Source organism: Mesoplodon densirostris, chromosome 20 (assembly GCF_025265405.1).
Source record: "Mesoplodon densirostris isolate mMesDen1 chromosome 20, mMesDen1 primary haplotype, whole genome shotgun sequence".
NCBI lineage: Eukaryota > Metazoa > Chordata > Mammalia > Artiodactyla > Ziphiidae > Mesoplodon > Mesoplodon densirostris.
Window position 1 is genome coordinate 13371862 of NC_082680.1, and position 20623 is coordinate 13392484.

At 41.6% G+C, this 20623-nt stretch overlaps 1 protein-coding gene across 4 annotated transcripts in view; it reads left to right on the forward strand.

Moving 5' to 3' along the window:
* The window catches only part of SNX25 (sorting nexin 25), a 121938-nt gene that overhangs the window by 12225 nt on the left and 89090 nt on the right, over positions 1 to 20623 (forward strand). For all 4 annotated transcript variants that reach the window (XM_060085816.1, XM_060085815.1, XM_060085814.1 and 1 more), the window contains exons 2-3: positions 14436 to 14520; positions 18383 to 18599. In XM_060085816.1, the coding sequence (XP_059941799.1) occupies positions 14436 to 14520; positions 18383 to 18599 (302 nt within the window). The remainder of the gene's footprint in view (positions 1 to 14435; positions 14521 to 18382; positions 18600 to 20623) is intronic.

The following is a 20623-nucleotide window of genomic DNA, read 5'->3' on the forward strand; positions in this document are numbered from 1 at the left end:
AGCTGTTTTTTAACCCAGTGTTTTCTAAACATGACTTATACCTGTATCCCCACTTTTTTTTTTTTTTTTAAGCAACAAGGAGATTTATTACCTTAAGAAATGATACATAACCCAGAGGTAGGACAGGCTCAGGAGTAGTAGGGCAGGCTCCACGTGGGAATATCCAGCCTCAGCACCAGCTCTCTGTATCTTTCTTAGCTCTGCCCTCCCTGTGGGTGCGCCTGACGCCCTGGCTAGTGGCTAGATGGCTGCAGGCACCATAGCCACACAGGATGAGATCTAGATGGGGAAAGGCCCTTTTGGAACAAGGAAAGTGTTCTTTGAAATGCAGTGGCAGTGTTCCCTTCATGTCTGTTTGGCAGGGTTCGGGTGGGTACCCGCCCGTATGGAATTGGCGGCTGCGGGAGGGGCCGTGATGCTGTGATCGGCCTAGCCGGTCCTTTAAGGAGGAAGGAAGCAGTGGAGTCAAAACAATGAATGTTTCGCTTCATAGCCAAGGTTTCAGGATAGGAGGAAGCTCTCTTTTTAGCCTTTCGCACCTTCACTTACTCCTCACTTTAACCAAGCTTCTCGCTGCTCCTGAATTTACCTTTATGGGGTGTACGTGTTGCACCCATGGGCCCCTGGGAAGACCTCTGCCCCCATTTCTGCACATTCAGTTCTTGCTGTTAAAGACCTAGTTGAAGCTCTTCCATCCGGTCAGCTCTACCACGCTCTTCAGTTCTGCCCAGTAAACGTTTGTGGAGGGAGGAGAGGGAGAAGTCAGGTGAATTGCAGGTTTCTGACTTGGGTGGGTGAATGGACACGGTCCACGTGGGCAGGTTTGGGACGGTGGAAGGGGAGGAGGTGAGTTTTGACCATGCGGATTTGGAGATGCCTGTGGTTATGTTCAGCCTGCAGGTAGGCTTGCAGCTCTGCCATTAGAGGGAGAGATCGGGGGAACAGAGCTGGTGGGGGTCAGTGTGCACGTGCAGTTAGAGCTACAGGTCTAGGAGACCGCCGAGGGTGGCCTGCAGTGGCTGAAAAGCAGCCAGCTGAAGGGCAGGCAGAGGGGTGAGGAGGACGGTGAAGAGGACAGAGAAACCCAGAGAAGCCAAGAGAGCAACAGGGACCCCGTGGCCAGAGGTGTCGGGTGAGGTGGGGGGAGTCCAGAAAGAGGGCAGGGAAGTGTCCCCGGATTTGACCCTGGACACCTGTGCAGGTGGTGTCTGGGGAGGGCAGGGTGGACATCGGGCAGACGTGGTATTGAGCCTCTTAGGTGAGGAGTGAGGGACAGGTGAGGAGGCTGAGACGGGGTGCACGGTGCTCTCTGGAAGCTTGGACGAGAAGGAGAGAAGGCGGCCTTCACAGGTGTGTGTGGTGCGTGTGCTTTGGGAACTTTTGTTGTTGAGGAGAGATTTAATCACATCTTCGGGTTAAAGAGAAATCTTGAAGAGTAGAGAGGGAAATCCCAGAGACAGAGGATGCTTGCTAGAGCAGTGCCCAGGCCGACAGGACCAGAGCACCGGTGAAGGGTTTAGGCTTGAGACTGATGGGAAAGAGGTAAAAGCGGGAGCAGAGAGAGAAGCTCGTAGGCAGCCGGCCGGGAACTGAGATGTTTCAAACTGGGTCGCCTTGACTGTCTTGGTAACTGGGAGGCAAATTAATTGCCCACAGTGAGGAAGGAGGATGACGCGTTGAGAGTAATTTTTAAGACAGCTGGAAAGAGGTTGGGTGAATCTCCTGTGACTGCCCCAATTTATGTAAAATGATCGGTCTACTCTTGCATTAAAATAAATCTGCCAAGGAAGAAAACTTCTCAGCTTTTTTCAGGGATCATAATCTTTTGTCGTCATGACCACTTAGTGGTGTTTCTCAAGATGTGGTCTAAGGATTTATAAATAACTTAGGAATTCTTGCTAAAAAATGCTGTATGTCAAAGACACACCTTGTAAACTTTCTGAATTAAGAATCTTTGTGGGGAGAGGGAGGAATAGGATCTAGAAATCTGCCTTAGAACAGATTCCCCAAGTGATTCTTGAAAATGAGTTAGTGTATTTTCAGGCAGCAGATGGGGGCCTCCGGATGTCAGCAAGGGCCGAGGAGCCTCAGAGCCGCGTGCAGTGTCCGCGTCTGACGGACCCACATGTGAGAGTAAGCATCGCTGCATTCTCTCTGCTCAGAGGTGGAGTGGCTCCCGCACTAAGGCTTGTCTTTAATACCATGTTTCTCATAAGGGAAGGTTTTATTCTTTGAATTTGAGCACATTTATTTTAGATAGAAACGGAAGAAAGAATTTTTATGATCTAGACCTAGGCTGGGGCAGGTAATTTTTACTCTCCAGTTAGGAGGGATGTAAACATCAGCCCGTTTGAATTGTATTTTCGGTTTTTTGCAACTAGCAGTTTTATGGCAGTAATCCATCTCACGCACCTCAATATCTTGTACATGTATGTTATCCGGGCCACTGCCCAGAGCTCAGCTTTTCGCTTCAAGGGAACTATGAAAATAGAAATTCCGCTGGAATTGGAATCAAATTACCAATGTGATATTTTTCCAACCAGGTCCTTAATATCTTATCACCAGTTTTCATTTAAAAGCCAGTCAACAAATTTAATAAGAATGGTATTATGGTATCCAGGACAGTAACAGAGTTAAAAAAAAAAAAAAAGAAAAAGTGATTGTTTTCATTACTAAAGATCTCTGTGAGAAAAAGCAGTTCTGTGTGACTCATTGAGTTGTTGGGTTACATGATAGCTTTGAAGCAGGGGCAACCACTCTTGTACATTTATATTCAGTGGTTTCAGTGCGAACTCTTATGAAACGAGAATGATTTTTGTAGCTTACTTCAGTGCGTATGAACTTCAGAATTGTTATGAAATGATCTCATGGATTGGTTGTATATTTGAGTAGCTGTTCTCCTGTGACCTGGACCGGTGTGTGGAATGTAGAGGAGATACCAGAACGGGAAGAACGTTAGAATTCCTAAGCAGAGCCTGCCCCATTGTTAGAGCTCGTTAGTTACTCCATTATGAGCTTCTGTTCCATCCAGGATAGATTAAGCTCCCTGAGCACAGAGACTGTCATGTATTTACCTGTGTCTCTGGAACCCAACTAAGTGGCAGATGCACAGAGTCCTCGGTATGTGTGAGATGATTGAATGAGTTGATGGAAAAGTGATTCATATTGTGGAAACCTCTGATTTCCCTTAGGAGCTCAAAATTACAATGGAAGCCAGTGATAAAATGGCTACAGAATTTTTATTCCTACAGACCTTTGCAGGAATGCAAAAAGCTAACGCCAGTTTTCAGTGATGTTTCCTAAGCCAACGTGCTTTCTCTTCATTCTTCTCCCCCAGCCTTAGTCTCTGTTCTATGTCTGCCAGTTTAGACAAACTGCTGCTGCCTGTATACTTTCAAGTGCATGTTATAATTTCAGTTTCCAAATCTGGGTCTGGTTTGAAATATACTTAAATTTCTCTTGTAATCAAGTGGAGAGTGTTTTCTAAGGATCTTCAGATTTGAGTCCTTGACATTAGAAACGAAGCACATATTTTCTTCCCACGAGTCTAATTCTTCCAACTGAATGGAAAAACAATCCTTAGTATATTAGCCTATCTCAAGAAATACCTCTATTGATCAGTTAATAGAGATTTTGCATTTGCATTAATAATCATTTTTCTCTTAGCGGATTAATCACCAAGAAACATTATTGAAGGAATCTGCTTGTGATACTAGTCAAATCTGAAAGTAGGATAGGTCATAATACTAATCACATGTACTATAACTATAATCATTCTTTGATTAACATTGTAAAAAATTTGGACGATGACTTGGCACCATAATAACAATCTATATTTGAATACTGTTTTGTCATGTAAAAAAAAACCCTTTTACATGCATTATCCTTCTTGAGGTGCATAATAATCCTTTAGTATAAATAGGGCAGACATTATTTAAACTGAATCTCAGAGAAATGGACATTCATTATAAGTCAACAAGAAAATGGCGAAGAATCAACTATCGCCTACTTTTATCTGAGTCTCAATTAAGTGCTCTTGCCACTATCATGTGATGTCATATGCTTTTGCCATAGTAATAATAATGGGGTTATGCTCCATCCTGCAGCACATTTGAGTTTCAGGTTTGTTCAGAGAAAAGATCTAGCTGATTTCATGCCCAGTCATGGGATCTAGTCTCAGGATCTATGCTGATTATCTTTCATTGTAGAAATGGAAACAGAACCTTGATTCCTACATCTGCATGCAGGCAGGGGTTGGCCTTTAGCCTGAACACAACAATACTTAGATAACTGGAATAATAAGCTACAGAAGCTACTGATAATCTAATCTACCATTGATCTCTTGCCGAGTTCATTTTAGGTAAAATCATGATAGAGATGTATGCTTCCGGAGGCCCAAGTGGTTTACTTTACTGTGTAAGTATCCCTGAGGGTAGAGAAGGCCCTGACCTGCCCGTGTGGCCATTACTCATCTCCCCACCTGGAAATAAATACCCTGCAGCGTTGGGCTTTCAAGGCACGTAGGTTACTGTTGGTTGAAGAGTCTGGAAAGGGACTTTTCCTGTTCACCTTTGCATAGTTTGTGCTTCAGAGTGTCCCCTACCCCCCACGCCATGTTGTCCCTTCAGTTTCTCATTGGCTGATAGAAGACTCTGCTTGAAGCACATCAACATTCTCGAGGTGCACAGTCCTTTGAAGTCAGAGTCCAAATCCACTGTATGGTTCATAGACACTTTTAGTATTTTTTAGAACATTTTTGGTGGTACTACACTTAGATCAATAGCATGGAAATGAATATGTTTTTCATTTAAAATAGGAAAAAATTGTGAGGCCAAAGTAAACACACAGTAGTTATAGTTTAATTACAGTATAAGTCATTCAAAATAATATATTCCAAATCATTTATTACATAAAAGATGCTCATGATATAATATTGAGCGTGAAAAACCAGGTGCAGGACTGTGTGAGTACTGTGATCCTAATTTCTTGAAAAGTGTGTGAAAATAAAGAAGCACCAATAGTAATTTTTATAATTAATAATGTGATGTCAGGCATTGTTTAAGTGCTGCATGTGTGTTAACTCACTTAATGCTCGTATCAACCCTAAGAGGTAGGTACTGCTGTTATCTTTGCTTTACAGATGAGAACATGAGGTACAGAAAAGTACGTTGTCCAAAGTAAGTAATGGTAAGGATTGGAGTCGCTAACTAGGAGGAAGTAGACCAAAATATCAATAGTGATTATCTCTGGATAAGGGTGTTATCAGTTGATTTAATTCTGTATTGCATCTATAATATAGAATGTGTCTCTACACTTGATATAATTAGAAATAGTATTTTTAAAAGAAATTGAAGCATCTTTGGAATCTAGAAAAACCATATGAGAACATTTGTAGGTTTGAATTTCAAAGAATAGCTTCTCCTTCTAATATCTAAAACAGAAATTATTCTTGATTAAGAAGGGTGAAAACACACAAAACCACTACTTTCTATCAATGCAGTCTCCCTAAATGATAACCTCTCAGTATATGTTTGACAAGTTTCTTTTATCGATAAGGAGAACAAGACCTTTTTAACTCATGGTTAAACATTATATGATTTCAATTTTCTTAAATTTACCAAGGCTTGATTTGTGACCCAAGATGTGATCTATCCTGGAGAATGTTCCATGTGCACTTGAGAAGAAAGTGTAATCTGCTGTTTTCGGAAGGAACATCCTATAAATATCAATTAAATCTATCTGGTCTGTTGTGTCATTTAAAGCTTCTGTTTCCTTATTAATTTTGTGTCTAGATGATCCGTCCATTGGTATAATAGTGGGGTGTTAAAGTCCCCCACTGTTTTTGTGTTACTGTCGATTTCCTCTTTTATAGCTGTTAGCATTTGCCTTATGTATTGAGGTGCTCCTGTGTTGCATGCATATATATTTATAATTGTTATATCTTCTTCTTGGATTGATCCCTTGATCATTATGTAGTGTCCTTCCTTGTCTCTTGTAACATTCTTTATTTTAAAGTCTATTTTATCTGATATGAGTATTGCTACTCCAGCTTTCTTTTGATTTCCACTTGTATGGAATATCTTTTTCCGTCCCCTCACTTGCAGTCTGTATGTGTCCCTAGGTCTGAAGTGGGTCTCTTGTAGACAGCATATATACTGGTCTTGTTTTTGTATCCATTCAGTGAGCCTGTGTCTTTTGGTTGGAGCATTTAATCCATTCACATTTAAGGTAATTAATTATCGATATGTATGTTCCTACTACCATTTTCTGAATTGTTTCAGGTTTGTTTTTGTAGGTCCTTTTCTCCTCTTGTGTTTCCCACTTAGAGAAGTTCCTTTGTTGTAGAGCTGGTTTGGTGGTGCTGAATTCTCTTAGCTTTTGCTTCTCTGTAAAGCTTTCGATTTCTCTATCGAATCTGAATGAGATCCTTGCCGGGTAGAGTATTGCTGGTTGTAGGTTCTTCCCTTTCATCTCTTTAAATATGTCATGCCACTCTCTTCCCCTTCTGGCTTGTACAGTTTCTGCTGAGAAATCAGCTGTTAACCTTATGGGAGTTCCCTTGTATGTTATTTGTCATTTTTCCCTTGTTGCTTTTAGTAATTTTTCTTTGTCTTAATTTTTGTCAGTTTGCTTACTATGTGTCTCGGCATGTATCTCCTTGGGTTTATCCTGCCTGGGACTCTCTGTGCTTACCAGACTTGGGTGGCTATTTCCTTTCCCATGTTAGGGAAGTTTTTGACTATAATCTCTTCAAATATTTTCTCAGGTCCTTTCTCTGTCTCTTCTCCCTCTGGGACCCCTCTAGTGAGAATGTTGGTGCGTTTAATGTTGTCCCAGAGGTCTCTTAGGAGGTCTTCATTTCTTTTCATTCTTTTTTCTTTATTCTGTTCCACAGCAGTGATTTCCACCATTCTGTCTTCCAGGTCACTTATCTGTTCTTCTGCCTCAGTTATTCTGCTATTGATTCCTTCTAGTGTATTTTTCATTTCAGTTATTGCATTGTTCATCTCTGTTTGTTCGTTCTTTAATTCTTCTAAGTGTTCTTTAATTCTTCGAGGTCTTTGTTAAACATTTCTTGCATCTTCTCGATCTTTGCCTCCATTCTTTTTCTGAGGTCCTGGATCATCTTCACTATCATTATTCTGAATCTTTTTCTGGAAGGTTGCCTATCACTTCATTTAGTTGATTTTCTGGGATTTACCTTGTTCCTTCATCTGGTGCATAGTCCTCTGCCTTTTCACTTTGTCTGTCTTTCTATGAATGTGGTTTTCGTTCCACAGGCTGCAGGATTGTAGTTCTTCTTGCTTCTGCTGTCTGCCATCTGGTGGGTGAGGCTATCTAAGAGTCTTGTGTAAGTTTCCTGATGGGAGGGACTGGTGGTGGGTAGAGCTGGGTGTTGCTCTGGTGGGCAGAGCTCAGTAAAACTTTAATCTGCTTGTCTGCTGATGGGTGGGGCTGGGTTCCCTCCCTGTTGGTTGTTTGGCCTGAGGCGACCCAGCACTGGAGCCTGTGGGCTCTTTGGTGGGGCTAATGGCAGACTCTGGGAGGGCTCATGCCAAGGAGTACTTCCCAGAACTTCTGCTGCCAGTGTCCTTGTCCTCATGGTAAGCCACAGCTGTCCCCTGCCTCTCCGGGAGACCCTCCAACACTAGCAGGTAGGTCTGGCTCAGTTTCTAGTGGGGTCACTGCTCCTTCCCCGGGTCCCGATGCGCACACTACTTTGTGTGTGCCCTCCAGGAGTGGAGTCTCTTGTTTCCCCCAGTCCTGTTGAAGTCCTGCAATCAAATCCCGCTAGCCTTCCATGTCTGATTCTCTGGGAATTCCTCCTCCTATTGCCAGATCCCCCAGATTGGGAAACCTGACGTGGGGCTTAGAACCTTCACTCCAGTTGGTGGACTTCTGTGGTATAAGTGTTCTCCAGTTTGTGAGTCACCCACCCAGCGATTACGGGATTTGATTTGATTGTGATTGCACCCCTCCTGCCGTCTCTTTAGGTCTTCTCCTTTGTCTTTGGATGTAGGGTATCTTTTTTGGTGAGTTCCAGTGTCTTCCTGTCGATGACTGTCCAGCAGCTAGTTGTGATTCTGGTGCTCTCGCAAGAGGGAGTGAGTGCACATCATACTCTGCCATCTTGAACCAATCCATGGTTAAACATTATAAAGCACAATCCAGGAAACTGATTCTGATCAAACCAGGTTTTGTTTGAATACTTAAAAACTTCACCAGTGATAGAAAGTGTAAAGGCACATACGCAGTAGAACATCTCCAGGGAGTGGACACTTTGCTCTCTGGAAAGTACAGCCTCAAAAGCAAAAATGCTTTGGGAACACTATGTCCTATTATGCAGTGTCTTAACTTTGGTGACTTAACTTTCAGCCCTTCACTCTTGCTTTCGTTTCCACTATACCTTTACCTTCAGAAAACCAAGAAATCAGTTGTTAAACCAACCAGCTGATTAGCCTCAACTTGTTGCAAGTTCATAACATTTTGAGTTTTATTAGTGATAATAGCTGTACTTTGCTATATGTGCCAGGAATACTGCTAACTGTTTTCCGTGAGCCAGCAATTACAGACTAGATGCCCAGCGTTCCAATGTGGCTCAGGATTTGGTCCAAACAGTGTAAGCCCACAGTGTTTGGAGTAAAATGAATTACTTGGAGATATGATATAAAATTCTTGATTTCCATTTTTTGTTGAAAAGAATTGGGACCCCTAGCAATCCCCTTAACTCATTTATTTTCCTTGCCAGGCTCTCGTTGTCTTGTTTCTTTTTTGGACCCCTGATATTATTTTCTTTAACTTTCTGAGGTGTTATAAGCCCACTTCAGCTAGAGAGGGAGTGGCTGGGCCAAGGACCTACCATGAGTAAGAAGTCCTATTGGACTTGGGAGCCCTCATACCTCCTCACGGCGGCGGCCACTCAGCTTCCATTCTGACATGACTTGTCATTCATGTCACAGCCTTTGCCAGGGTCTTAGTCAAGTCAGATGGCCTTTCCAGTTTCTCAGTCCCTTCCTATCTTCCTCAGAAGGGATATGTGTGGGTCCTTTGTTTCTCTGGTTTTGATTAAATTATTTTTTGAGGAGGAGACAGAATATGGTTGGTTTGAAAGGAGCCATGGTTTTGAGAATAACATAGTTTAAGAATGAGAATATGAGTCACGAGGTCCCAGTAGACTGTCAGATGCTGAAAATACTTGGAAAGACTCGGCCACGTGACAACGCCAGTGGATAATGATGATTGGGGGTTTGTGTTTGTTTTCCTAACGTAAGTCACTCTTTCAGTAGCTTTACAGGAAATTATACCCATCGCTCCTTCAATTGCTTTTCTTTTTAAAATAAACCAAAATAATTTTTTTTTTTATTGTAGAAGTGTATATAGCAAAGGAGAGAAACACTTGTTTATCTGAGTAGCTCAGGTAATCAGCATGAAAGGAATTACCAGTCATGGACTGGCTGTTCTAGCCCCATCTCTGCTCCCACAGGAAGGAGCACAGTAAGCAATGTCATCCTTGTAAACAATGGAAAATGAGGTGTACGTCTCAGCTGGATTCCAGATCATTCCTGGTTGTCTAGTTGCTAATGGTGTCAGAGTAACCAGGTCTCTGCACATGGATTCTCTCCGAGTGTTGTTCCCTCAGGAGAGGGTGTCTTTACTCTGACACAAAGACAATTTGAGTGTATTATGGCTGTAGACTAACAGCTGACATTCAGGAGTAAACAGAAAGCTGATATGTACTCAGGAAAGGGTTTGTTGATATGGCATCTATTCCTGTTGCTGAGAATCATACGTCAGAGAAGAGCTTTCAGGTTTTGCCCTGTCTTTGGAAAACGTTTTCTTTTTAATACATTTATTTATTTATGTATGTATTTATTTATGGTTGCATTGGGTCTTTGGTTTCTTTTTATTTATTTATTTATTTATTTATTTTTTGGCTGTGTTGGGTCTTCATTGTTGCACACGGGCTTTCTCTAGTTGTGGCGAGCAGTGGTGCGTGGGCTTCTCTTGCTGTGGAGCATGGGCTCTAGGCACGTGGGATTCAGTAGTTGTGGCTCACAGGCTCAGTAGTTGTGCCTCGCGAGCTCTAGAGCGCAGGCTCAGTAGTTGTGGTGCATGGGCTTAGCTGCTCCGCGCATGTGGAATCTTCCCGGATCAGGGCTCGAACCCATGTCGCCTGCATTGGCAGGCGGATTCTTAACGCCACCAGGGAAGCCTGGAAAACGTTTTCAAAATAAGCAATTATATGTTGAGGCTGCTCACTTTCTCTCCCCAGGGAACTCACTGAGTGATTAAAAGTGATCTTGACAAGTCGGTTCTAAGCTAGGTTTAAATCCTAAAATGAAGATGGGTTTCATTTGTTTTAATTAAGTAAAAAATAAGGTGTATTTTTTACATGGCAGGGGTTCTGGTTCACCAAACTCCCATCTATCTTAATATTGGGATATGGAGGCCAAACATCAGATGAGGGCGGACTGCTCAGACTGCACTCGAAGTCCTCAGTTCTGGATCGAGTAGCGAAGACTTCTGTCAGTTACCCTTTGTGACAGAGGGAGAAGGACGCACACTTTTCCTCTCACCTTTCCTAAAACCGGCATCATTAGGAAAGTGATTGTCAGGAAGAGGCAGGCTTTCCCTGAGGAACGGGAGGGACCTGCGCAGCGCAGAGAGGGAGGTTAGCATTTGCTGTAACATGTCTTTTGGGGAGGTCTCTGCGGGAGGGACCGCAGTGCAGAGAGGGAGGTTAGCATTTGCTGTAACACGTCTTTTGGGGAGGTCTCTGCCGTGTGGAGTTCCTTTTTTCAAACCTATAAATGGAAGGAGAACGAAGGCAGGTCTTGCTCTACTGCCCTCTGGGCCGCAGGAGTGCACACGTGTCTCTGTTTCAGGGCCGGCCTTCTCCCCGTCTTTCCCTTACTCCCCTCCTTTCTCTCTTTCTCCACCTCGGGATAATGATTAATTCGTGAATTCCATCTCTGTGATCTGAGAGAAAAGGAGTATGTAGTGACTCATCTACACTCATGTAGTAGTTTAGTCATGAGGAGATTCTGGCTTCATAAATATTAAAGCCTTAAGAAAGGAATTTCCGTGCATGGTTACCCAGTTACTTTGGGCCCGTGATGCTTTCTTTTATCTTCCTGTTCTTACTTACAGACTCGCCATCAGGCTGTGAGGATGGGACAGGGCTGAAGAACTTTTTTTTTTTTCTTTCTATTAAGGGCCAGTGACCCCCTGGGGGATGGGGTGCAGGGAAGTCCAAAGTCAGGTTGGAAAATGAGATGGAAAAAATAATAGCGCTTTTAGGTAAAGAGCCAGCATAGAAAACGTTATTCTCATATAATCTTTTTAAATTAAAGAGAGTAAAGGCCTAATTCTTCAGGTACAGTGAGTAGTGACAAACATGTTTATTGTAGGTATTACATCTAAGTATGAAGCAGAGAGAGAAAAGAAATATGCAGACAGATGGCAAGAATTAGTAAAGCCATAACTAGGGAGAGAAAGAAAAGATAAAAAGTAAGAAACTGTTTTGAAGGAAGTTGTAACAATAGACACAGGAGCTCACAATATGCTGAGATATGCATGTGCTGTTGTATTCACACCTGCTTCTCTCCCAGCCCTTAAAGACGCTTTCCATTTTAAGAACCCAAATTCAGGAACTTCTCAATTAAGTGTTGTTTGGCTGCGGTTTCATCATCGGGTTAGTACTGTGCATGAAAACTGCCATACCTATATTTGGGAAGCTGTAACAGACTGCTGAAGACTTGAGAAGTTGTGATTAAAGTTATTTATCAGTATAGTGCTCTAAAAGTATTAACTCAATTAAAATTTTGTCCCCAGTTCATAAGTTGTTGAAATATCTGCCTGATGTTCTAAAAAGCACTAGAATTTAAAAATTCTCATCTCTTCAATTTTTTTCTTTCACGAACTAAAATTTTTTAAATTGCAGTAAAATGTACTGACCCCTTAATTTTATAGCAAGCTACTCAGAGACTAGAAAATGGTTTTAAACGCATGAGAGTCTATTTCTTTTAGAAATAAAGTGGCTTTTGTCTATAGGATTATGTATGATTAAGGTTTTTTTTTTAAAATGATTCCTTGGGAAAGTGTTGAACGTTGTATGTTAATTTGTAGCATGAAGGGATTCTTGAGGCTTTTAAAAGTGTTTCAGCTAAGGAATCTCAAGACTATGGCATTTGGGACTTCCCTGGTGGCACAGTGGTTAAGAATCCGCCTGCCAGTGCAGGGGACAGAGGTTGGAGCCCTGGTCCGGGAAGATCCCACATGCTGTGGAGCAACTAAGCCCGTGTGCTACAACTACAACTACTGCGCTCTAGAGCCCGCGAGCCACAACTACTGAGCCCATGTGCCACCACTACTGAAGCCCGTGTGCCTAGAGCCTGTGCTCCGCAACAAGAGAAGCCACCGCAATGAGAAGCCCGTGCACCGCAACGAAGAGTAGCCCCCGCTCGCTGCAACTAGAGAAAGCCCGCGTGCAGCAACGAAGACCCAGTGCAGCCAAAAATAAATAAATAAGTAAATTTACTGAAAAAGACTATGGCTTTTGTTTTTTAATAACAGTGATCACAAAAATGGATGATACTCTTGGCATTTGACCCATGGGTAGTGTGAAACTAAGCCAAGGACTAGAAATTCCCTGCTCGTGGTCGGGTGGTCCAGGGCCATGGGGTTGATTGCAGCTGTGTTGGGGTGGCCTGCCCGAGAACAAAGGGATTTCCTCATGCTCATTTACTGGATGAAGGTGATGCTAACATGAGCCATTTAGCTCTCCTGAGTGACTGCGGTGGTGCTAGTAAAGCACTTGTAATATTTCCCATGCCTAAAGAAGTACTCTACGTTCCACTACTAGTAGCTTTTTTTTATGCTCTGAAACCAGTAAGTGGCCCAATTACATTATACATGCTTTTGATCACTTTGGTATGTGATCAATTAAAAGTTTTCCTCTTTAATGTCGCCTTACTAGCCAGATAGTGGGATTTAAATCTGGTACATTGCCCCTCTCTGTTTTTGTTTTGTGTTTTTGCCTGCTAGTATCTTTTTATAATTAAAAATTTAAAATTTACTGTTACACAGACATATGTGGAGGAAGAAGTTAAAATCCTCTGCCTCTGCCTATTAAAGAAAACCACTTTTAATAGTTTAGCATATGTGCTTCCAAGCATCTTCCATCATGGAAAACTTTCCATGAAGGCATATGTATCCCTAATTCATTCCTTTTAAGGGTTGCATTATATTGTAAAATATGAGCATATCATAATTTAACTCTTTGGCTATTGATATACACTTGGGTTATTTCCAATTTTTTGCCCTTATAATCAATATAGCAGTGAAATTCTTGGTATATATACTTTTTTGCAATGTGGAGGTATTTTATGCTGGCTAGATTCCTAGGAGTGGAATTGCTGAGTGAAGATAGTGCATTTAAAATTTTGACACGTGGCTCAGTTTTCTTAAAAGCTTGTAGAAATGGACATTTCTCCCAACAATGTATGAAAATGACCATTTCCACATATCTTTGCCAACATTAGATATGATGACTCTTTGCCACTGCTTTGGCAGTCTGATGGTATCTCATTGCTCTGATTTGCATTTCTCTAATTGAAAAGGAGTTTGCATATTTTTTTCATGAATTGATTGGTGTTTATATTTTATGATTGCCCTTTCAATTTCTTTGCTTGGTTTTCTTTTGAGTTACTTTTTTTGTCTTAGGATCTCTGTATATAGGAAATAATAGTCCTTTGTTATACATGTTGCAGATATTGTCTGTCAGTTATATTTTATAGTTATCTTTTGTCAAACAGGAATCTTATATTTTATATAATCATATTTGTCAGGGTTTTTTTTCTCCTTATAACTCTTATATTTTGTGTCTTATTTTAGAGAAATCTTCTCCATCCCAGGATTAAACACAGCGTCTCCCTTGTTTCCTTTAAATGCTTTTTTAGTTAAAAAAAATATTTAACATTTTAATCACTTTGGAGTTATTTATATATGAAGTGTGGGATAAGACTCTAATCTTTTTTACCACATGAATATCAGATTGTCCCAACACCACTTATTGAATAGTCTGTTTTCCTCACAGATTTCAAATTCTTTCTCATTATGTTCTTAATTCTCATATATATATATATATGTATCTATATATAGGTGTTTTTGTACTTTCTACCATTCTGTTGATTTGTTTATTCCTACACTGATATCATACTGTTTTGATACCTGGTAGGGAAAATCCTTCCTTAATTCTTCTTTTTCAAAAATTTCTTAACCTTAAGCATTTATTCACTTTTCCAGAAGAACTTTATAATCTGTTAAGCAATATTTTAATGCCTGTTTAAATGGTTTTTCATACCTTTGGTTTTATTTTTATGTATGATTTATTCATTCAGTAATATGCATCTTTTCTTCTTCTTCCATTTCAGAGTCCTGTGTATGGAAACTCACACGAGTCAGTTCAGTCTAGAAGGGTAGTCATTTCTCATAACATGGACAAAGCTCTGAAAGAAGGTAAGGATTAAATTAGGATATATAATTACCATGGGAAACAATTCATTATGTTCTAAAAGGAAAATAATAATTCCTAGCGAATTTATCAATCCTTGTCTACATGTTACATTTGAATTTTTTCTTCATGAATTTTTACTTAAAGACTTAATAAATACATCCATGTTTTAGTTAAATGGATGGGATCTAAGCATCGATTAAGTAGGAATTTGCAGGTCTCATGAAACTAGCCAGCTAAGTGGAGCTAGTTCCAGGATAGGAAGCAAGGATCTGCTCTGTGTTACCTAAAATAGGTATCAGGAAACTTTGTTTCTTTTAGATATAACCTAGAGAAGGTGTGTTGGGGATAAATACACTCAGGCTTGCTCATGGACAAACCAGTTAACCAAATTAAGGGATATCAGTCAACCTTATAAAAGAATGAAGGACATTCACGTGAAACTTGCATTAAGGATGATTGGAAAGGGTATTGTGGCAGCCCAGTATTATATGTCTAGAAGTGGGGACAAGTAAGTGTAATTACAGATATTAAAGTTTAAAAGAGAATAATATATTTTGATCAAATTAAAGTTTAAAAAGATATTTTAGGGGCTTCCCTGGTGGCGCAGTGGTTGAGAGTCCGCCTGCCGATGCAGGGGATGCGGGTTCGTGCCCCGGTCCGGGAAGGTCCCACATGCTGTGGAGTGGCTGGGCCTGTGAGCCATGGCCACTGAGCCTGCGCGTCCAGAGCCTGTGCTCCGCAACGGGAGAGGCCACAGCAGTGAGAGGCCCATGTACCGCAAAAAAAAAAAAAAAAAAAAAAAAGATATTTTAAAAATTAAATTTCTAAAAACTGATAATTTCAATTATATGTACAGAAAAAAATGAGGTTTTTCAAATGAAAATACATGGTGTTAAATATGAAGTTAGGAGAGAACTGGCAGCTATACCAGACACCCTTAAAAGGTTTTCTCCTGAAGTTACATTTCCTAGAAAATTGACGGAAGATAGACTTTTAAAAATCTTTTTGACTTACTATTAAATCTCACTAGATCTATTTGCTGCATTGGGTCTTCGCAGCTGCACGCGGGCTTTCTGTAGTTGCGGCGAGTGGGGGCTACTCTTCGTTACGGTGTGCGGGCTTCTCACTGCTGTGGCTTCTCTTGTTGTGAAGCACGGGCTCTAGGCACACGGGCTCAGTAGTTGTCACACGTGGGCTCAGTAGTTGTGGCTCGCGGGCTGTAGAGCGCAGGCTCAGTAGTTGTGGTGCACGGGCTTAGTTGCTCCGCGCATGTGGGATCTTCCCGGACCAGGGCTCAGACCCGTGTCCCCTGCATTAGCAGGTGGATTCAACCACTGCGCCACCAGGGAAGTCCCTCATTCATGACTCTTTACCTAGTGGTATGAAATATCTATCCGTTTTTGTTGAATGAATGAATAGATCAACCAGTGACATAACCTAATAACCTCAAAATCTTCCCAGAAGATGACTTTGCTTCTGCACACAGAGAGTAATTATTAATTGCATTTTTGAAAACTTTGTACACCGTAAAGGGCCATCTGTATGATCAATGAAATTGTTGTTCTTATCATTATCGTTGGAGCAGTTCCTGGTGGAATGAGGACTGTTTCTTTGTGCCGAGAGACTCAGGTCATGGACATTTACAACCTGCGGGGCTCTACCTCTTGGGCATGGAAAATTGCACCCTGAGTTATCCTGGGGAGAAGGCAGAGATGGAAAATGGCTCTCTTGGAGCTTCTCTCTCATAGTAGTTACTTAGGTTGAGTCATTCCTTGTTCTGAACATTTATAGATAGAGACTTACCTAGCATCACATTTTCTAGACTAAATGGTAGCTTTTTAACTGGTCTCTTCACCTCTAGTAATTCTCTACTTTGTTACCCTAAATCCTCTTTTCAGATTAATGTTACCCTAAATCCTCTTTTCAGATTAATCTAACTAAAGCTGAAGTTCTTTTTTTTTTTTTTTTTCGGTACATGGGCCTCTCACTGTCGTGGCCTGTCTCCCGTTGTAGAGCACAGGCTCTGGACACGCAGGCTGAGCGGCCATGGCTCACGGGCCCAGCCGCTCCACGGCCTGTGGGATCCTCCCAGACCAGGGCATGAACCCATGTCCCCTGCATCGGCAGGCGGACTCTCAACCACTGTGCCACTGGGGAAGCCCAAGCTGAAGTTCTAATCATGTTATTCCATTCTCTCTAATCTTCAGTGATTCCCTCTTACCTGCTTATTTCTTTGAGAGCCGTCCTAGAAATTAGATGTATTTGATTGATAATAGCATCTGAATTTTTGTTGGCTGTTATGCCTTTAGAAGAAAATCTCTTTGCTTGGCAGTGAGAATAAGTGTTCTTTTACTTCTCACTGTGGTTTGTTACATTACTTATGCTTATTTCTTAATGAAGGCCGTAAAATGATTTTATGATCACGAATTTGTCTCCTTGAATTGACCTGAAAGGTATATTTAAAAACATTTTGTTCATATGTGTACTTGTGTAAGTGAGTGTATGTAGTTAGGTAATACATACTTAGAATCATGGCTTTGTTTTACTTTTTATATTTGTTATGTTTTTATGATACTTAGTTTGAAGAGGGGCGCTGATGAGCTATCGATGGAAGATATGCCTGTGGCTAACACATATCTCTATTACTGAGTACAGATTTTTGTCAGTATTTATTTTTATCCATTTTTCACCAAAACCTATTATCAGAGGAGTATTTTAGGTGTGTAATAATTAGAGTATGCAGTGTGGTTAACAAACGTAGTGAGACATTATGTAGGTGAATATGTCCTTCACATAAATCTTTTAGCATGCCGAAAAGATCTTATTTTCAGAGATTAAGTCTCTTATAATTGCTCTTAATTTCCTGCTTTAATTTGAAATTAAATTTTATTGAAAGGAAAAATGCTTCTATTTTTCCAAACGTTTTGGTTTGCAGATTTATTTGCTACTAGCTAAAAATTCTTTGGCATGAAAACTTTGTTTGATACAAGAGTACGAGAGAAAGAATTGCGCATGAACAAATGAGCAGTGTTTTATTGGCAAGGTGTGTGTCATCATGCTCTTGTTGCTTGGCATTGGGGTTCCCAGAAGGAGGGTAAAAGGATATAAAAGCCTGGAGCTCATGTAATCCAGCCCGCCATCTCAGGAAGTAATTTTTCCATGTCATCCTTGTCCATTAGATACTCAGCTTGTTTAAAAATTTCTTATGATGGAACATTCGTCATCTAATATGGCAGCCTCTCAAATAGCTTTAATGTTTTTATTCAGTTCTTCCTTATGTTGAACAGAAAAAAACAACTTTCCTGTGATTTCCACCCATTGGTCCTATTTGTACTGTCTAGAGCAATTTAAAATTAAAAAAAGAAAAATCAGAGAGTTTGGTACCAAGATAGAATATTTAAAGACTGGGCTATCTGAGAAAATGCAGTACCTATGGTCACCACACCCCCAAAATTCTAGTTACATGAGAATCTCTCATTTTGAAAGGCTTCAAGAAAGAGTATGTCTTCCCTTGTTTTGCTTTCTACTCTCTTTAAATTTTAAACAATGAGGGACTTCCCTGGCGGTCCAGCGGTTAAGACTTTGCCTTCCAGTGCAGGGGGTGTGGGTTTGATCCCTGGTCGGAGAGCTAAGATCCCACATGCCTCTTGGCCAAAAAACCAAAACACAAAACAGAAGCAATATTGTAACAAATTCAATAAAGACTTAAAAAAAAATGGTCCACATCAAAAAAAAAAAAAAAAGGTCCACGTATTTTAAACAGTGACTACTAAATAGCAGATGGCCAGCTTCCAGTAGAAAAGCCGTCTCGGTGTCTGCTGCTTTCACCCCAGTTTGACACGTTGCTCTGTATCTTCCTGGTAGTGTTTGACTACAGTTACAGAGACTACATCCTGTCCTGGTACGGAAACCTCAGCAGAGACGAGGGGCAGCTCTACCGCCTGCTTTCCGAGGACTTCTGGGAAGTTGCCAGACAGCTGCGCCACAGGCTGAGCCACGTGGACGTGGTCAGAGTTGTCTGCAATGATGTCGTGAGAGCTTTACTCACTCACTTCTGTGACCTGAAGGCAGCTAACGCCAGGTAACTGTTATAATGGGAACAACCTCCCCTTCACCTTTATTCACAGTAAAATATCTTCCTTATTGAGAAAGTGGTTGAAGTCAAGACAAAACTCTGGCATATTCAGCCTCTTGCTGGCACTTGGCTGGAAATGTAGACCTATTGGGGGGGATAATTATAATGTTCTGATAGAGTAAACTTAAAAATTTTTTTAATAGAAAACCACTTTGTAGACTTGTTTGATTTTGTAAATAACTGAAACAGTGAATGAATTTTATGGCGCCAGCAGCACTGTCATGAATGTATTTAGACAGTATTAAGGGTACCTAGAAACAGAACATTTAAATATAGTGCTTTACACTCTGAAGAGTGTCCGTGAGTTTTCAGTTTTCAGGAAAGTTTAAACGAAGTTTATTTGTGTGTGTGTGAGTCCTGTGTTAAGAGCTCTGTTGCATCACAATATCCTGAAAATTGATTTTTAAAAGGAACTCAGTGTTGGAGCATGTGGGCTGTAATTAGAGAAGCTCTTCCAACGTGAAAATTGCTCATATTTAGGCTTGTTAGCCTTTTGTTCTGTTCCACGGGAAAGGTTTGTGCCTGTGAGGTGACTCTGCCTATGGAAGAAGACTTCAACAAGGCCTTTCTGTGCTCCTAACAAATTCTTGCTCTCTTAGGTTTGCTGATCTTAAGTGTTTGTCTTACTCTTGTGTGAGTGACAGCATGGTGACTCATAGCACCTCTAACTGGGACATAAAAAGCAGTCTTACTGCAGTAAGTAGCCTGCCTGTTTGGATCGGGGCTCCGTTGGAGTAGCAGCGGGCTCCCTGCAGCTCCTGTGGCCTCTTCTCACTGATACTGCTCTGCCACTGCTGTCGGGGACTGGGACGAGAGAAAGTATTTGCAAAATGCGGAAGGGGATGAGTTAGCAGAGGCATCCTCGTGGGGCAAGTGGTAACTCACATTCTTCTAAGAAGCCCTGCCTTGTGGCTCTGTCAGAAAGCACTCCCTGTCCTGCCTGGGAGGTTGCTCTGGGGCCTGGCTGCCAAGGGCGGTCGGTCGTGCAGCAGCAGCCCTCTGTCCTTGGCTGTGCCGCCTCTTCCCACGAGTCGTCCTCTCTCCCCGTGTCCACCCAGCTCAGGTTCATGTGGCCAGAATCCACAGGGCCACCATATGCCTGTTCTTTTCCAGCTTGCTGCCCCCAGTGTTTTTTGCAAACTTTAAAAATAAAACCAGGAATACATTTTATATTGTGATGCAGTTTCATCAAATAATGCTCAGTACCTGTGAAAACTTTGGTATTTTTTGTTCTTTACCATTAAAAAAAAATGGCATTTGAGACTAAATTTTATTTTGTTCCTTGTGGGTCACAACCCATGGTTTGAAAAAATTACTGTAGAGCTACGGTTTTCAGATTTCGTGGTCTCAGAATCCCTCTACACTCTTAAAAGTTATCAAGGACCTGAAAGAGCTTCTGTTTAAGCAGTTAGAGCTGTGGTGTCCCAGGGCCGGCTTTGCTGGGTGTGGGAGCGGACGGTGCACATCTCTCAACTCTGAGGTCAGTGATGACCACCTTGTCGGTTTGTAATTGGCCATGGCATGGGTATTACACCTTGAAATCGGCAAATGCTACAAATCGGAGCTTTTTTTCCCCCTTGGAAAGCCAGTTGTTGAACATTTACCAGCTCACCACTCATCCTGTCTGTCAATATTTACCATATTAGATATTAAACTAAGACTTTTTTTTTTTTTTTTTTTTTTGCGGTACGTGGGCCTCTCACTGTTGTAGCCTCTCCTGCTGCAGAGCACAGGCTCCAGACGCACAGGCTCAGCGGCCATGGCTTACGGGCCCAGCCGCTCCGCGGCATGTGGGATCTTCCCGGACCGGGGCATGAACCCGTGTCCCCTGCGTCGGCAGGCGGACTCTCACCCACTGCGCCACTAGGGAAGCCCTAAACTAAGGTATTTTTTAAGTGTAGGAATGCATAGTACATTTTCCACTTACCATCAGAGTGATGATGTCACCACACATCAGGTAGCCTCTGGAA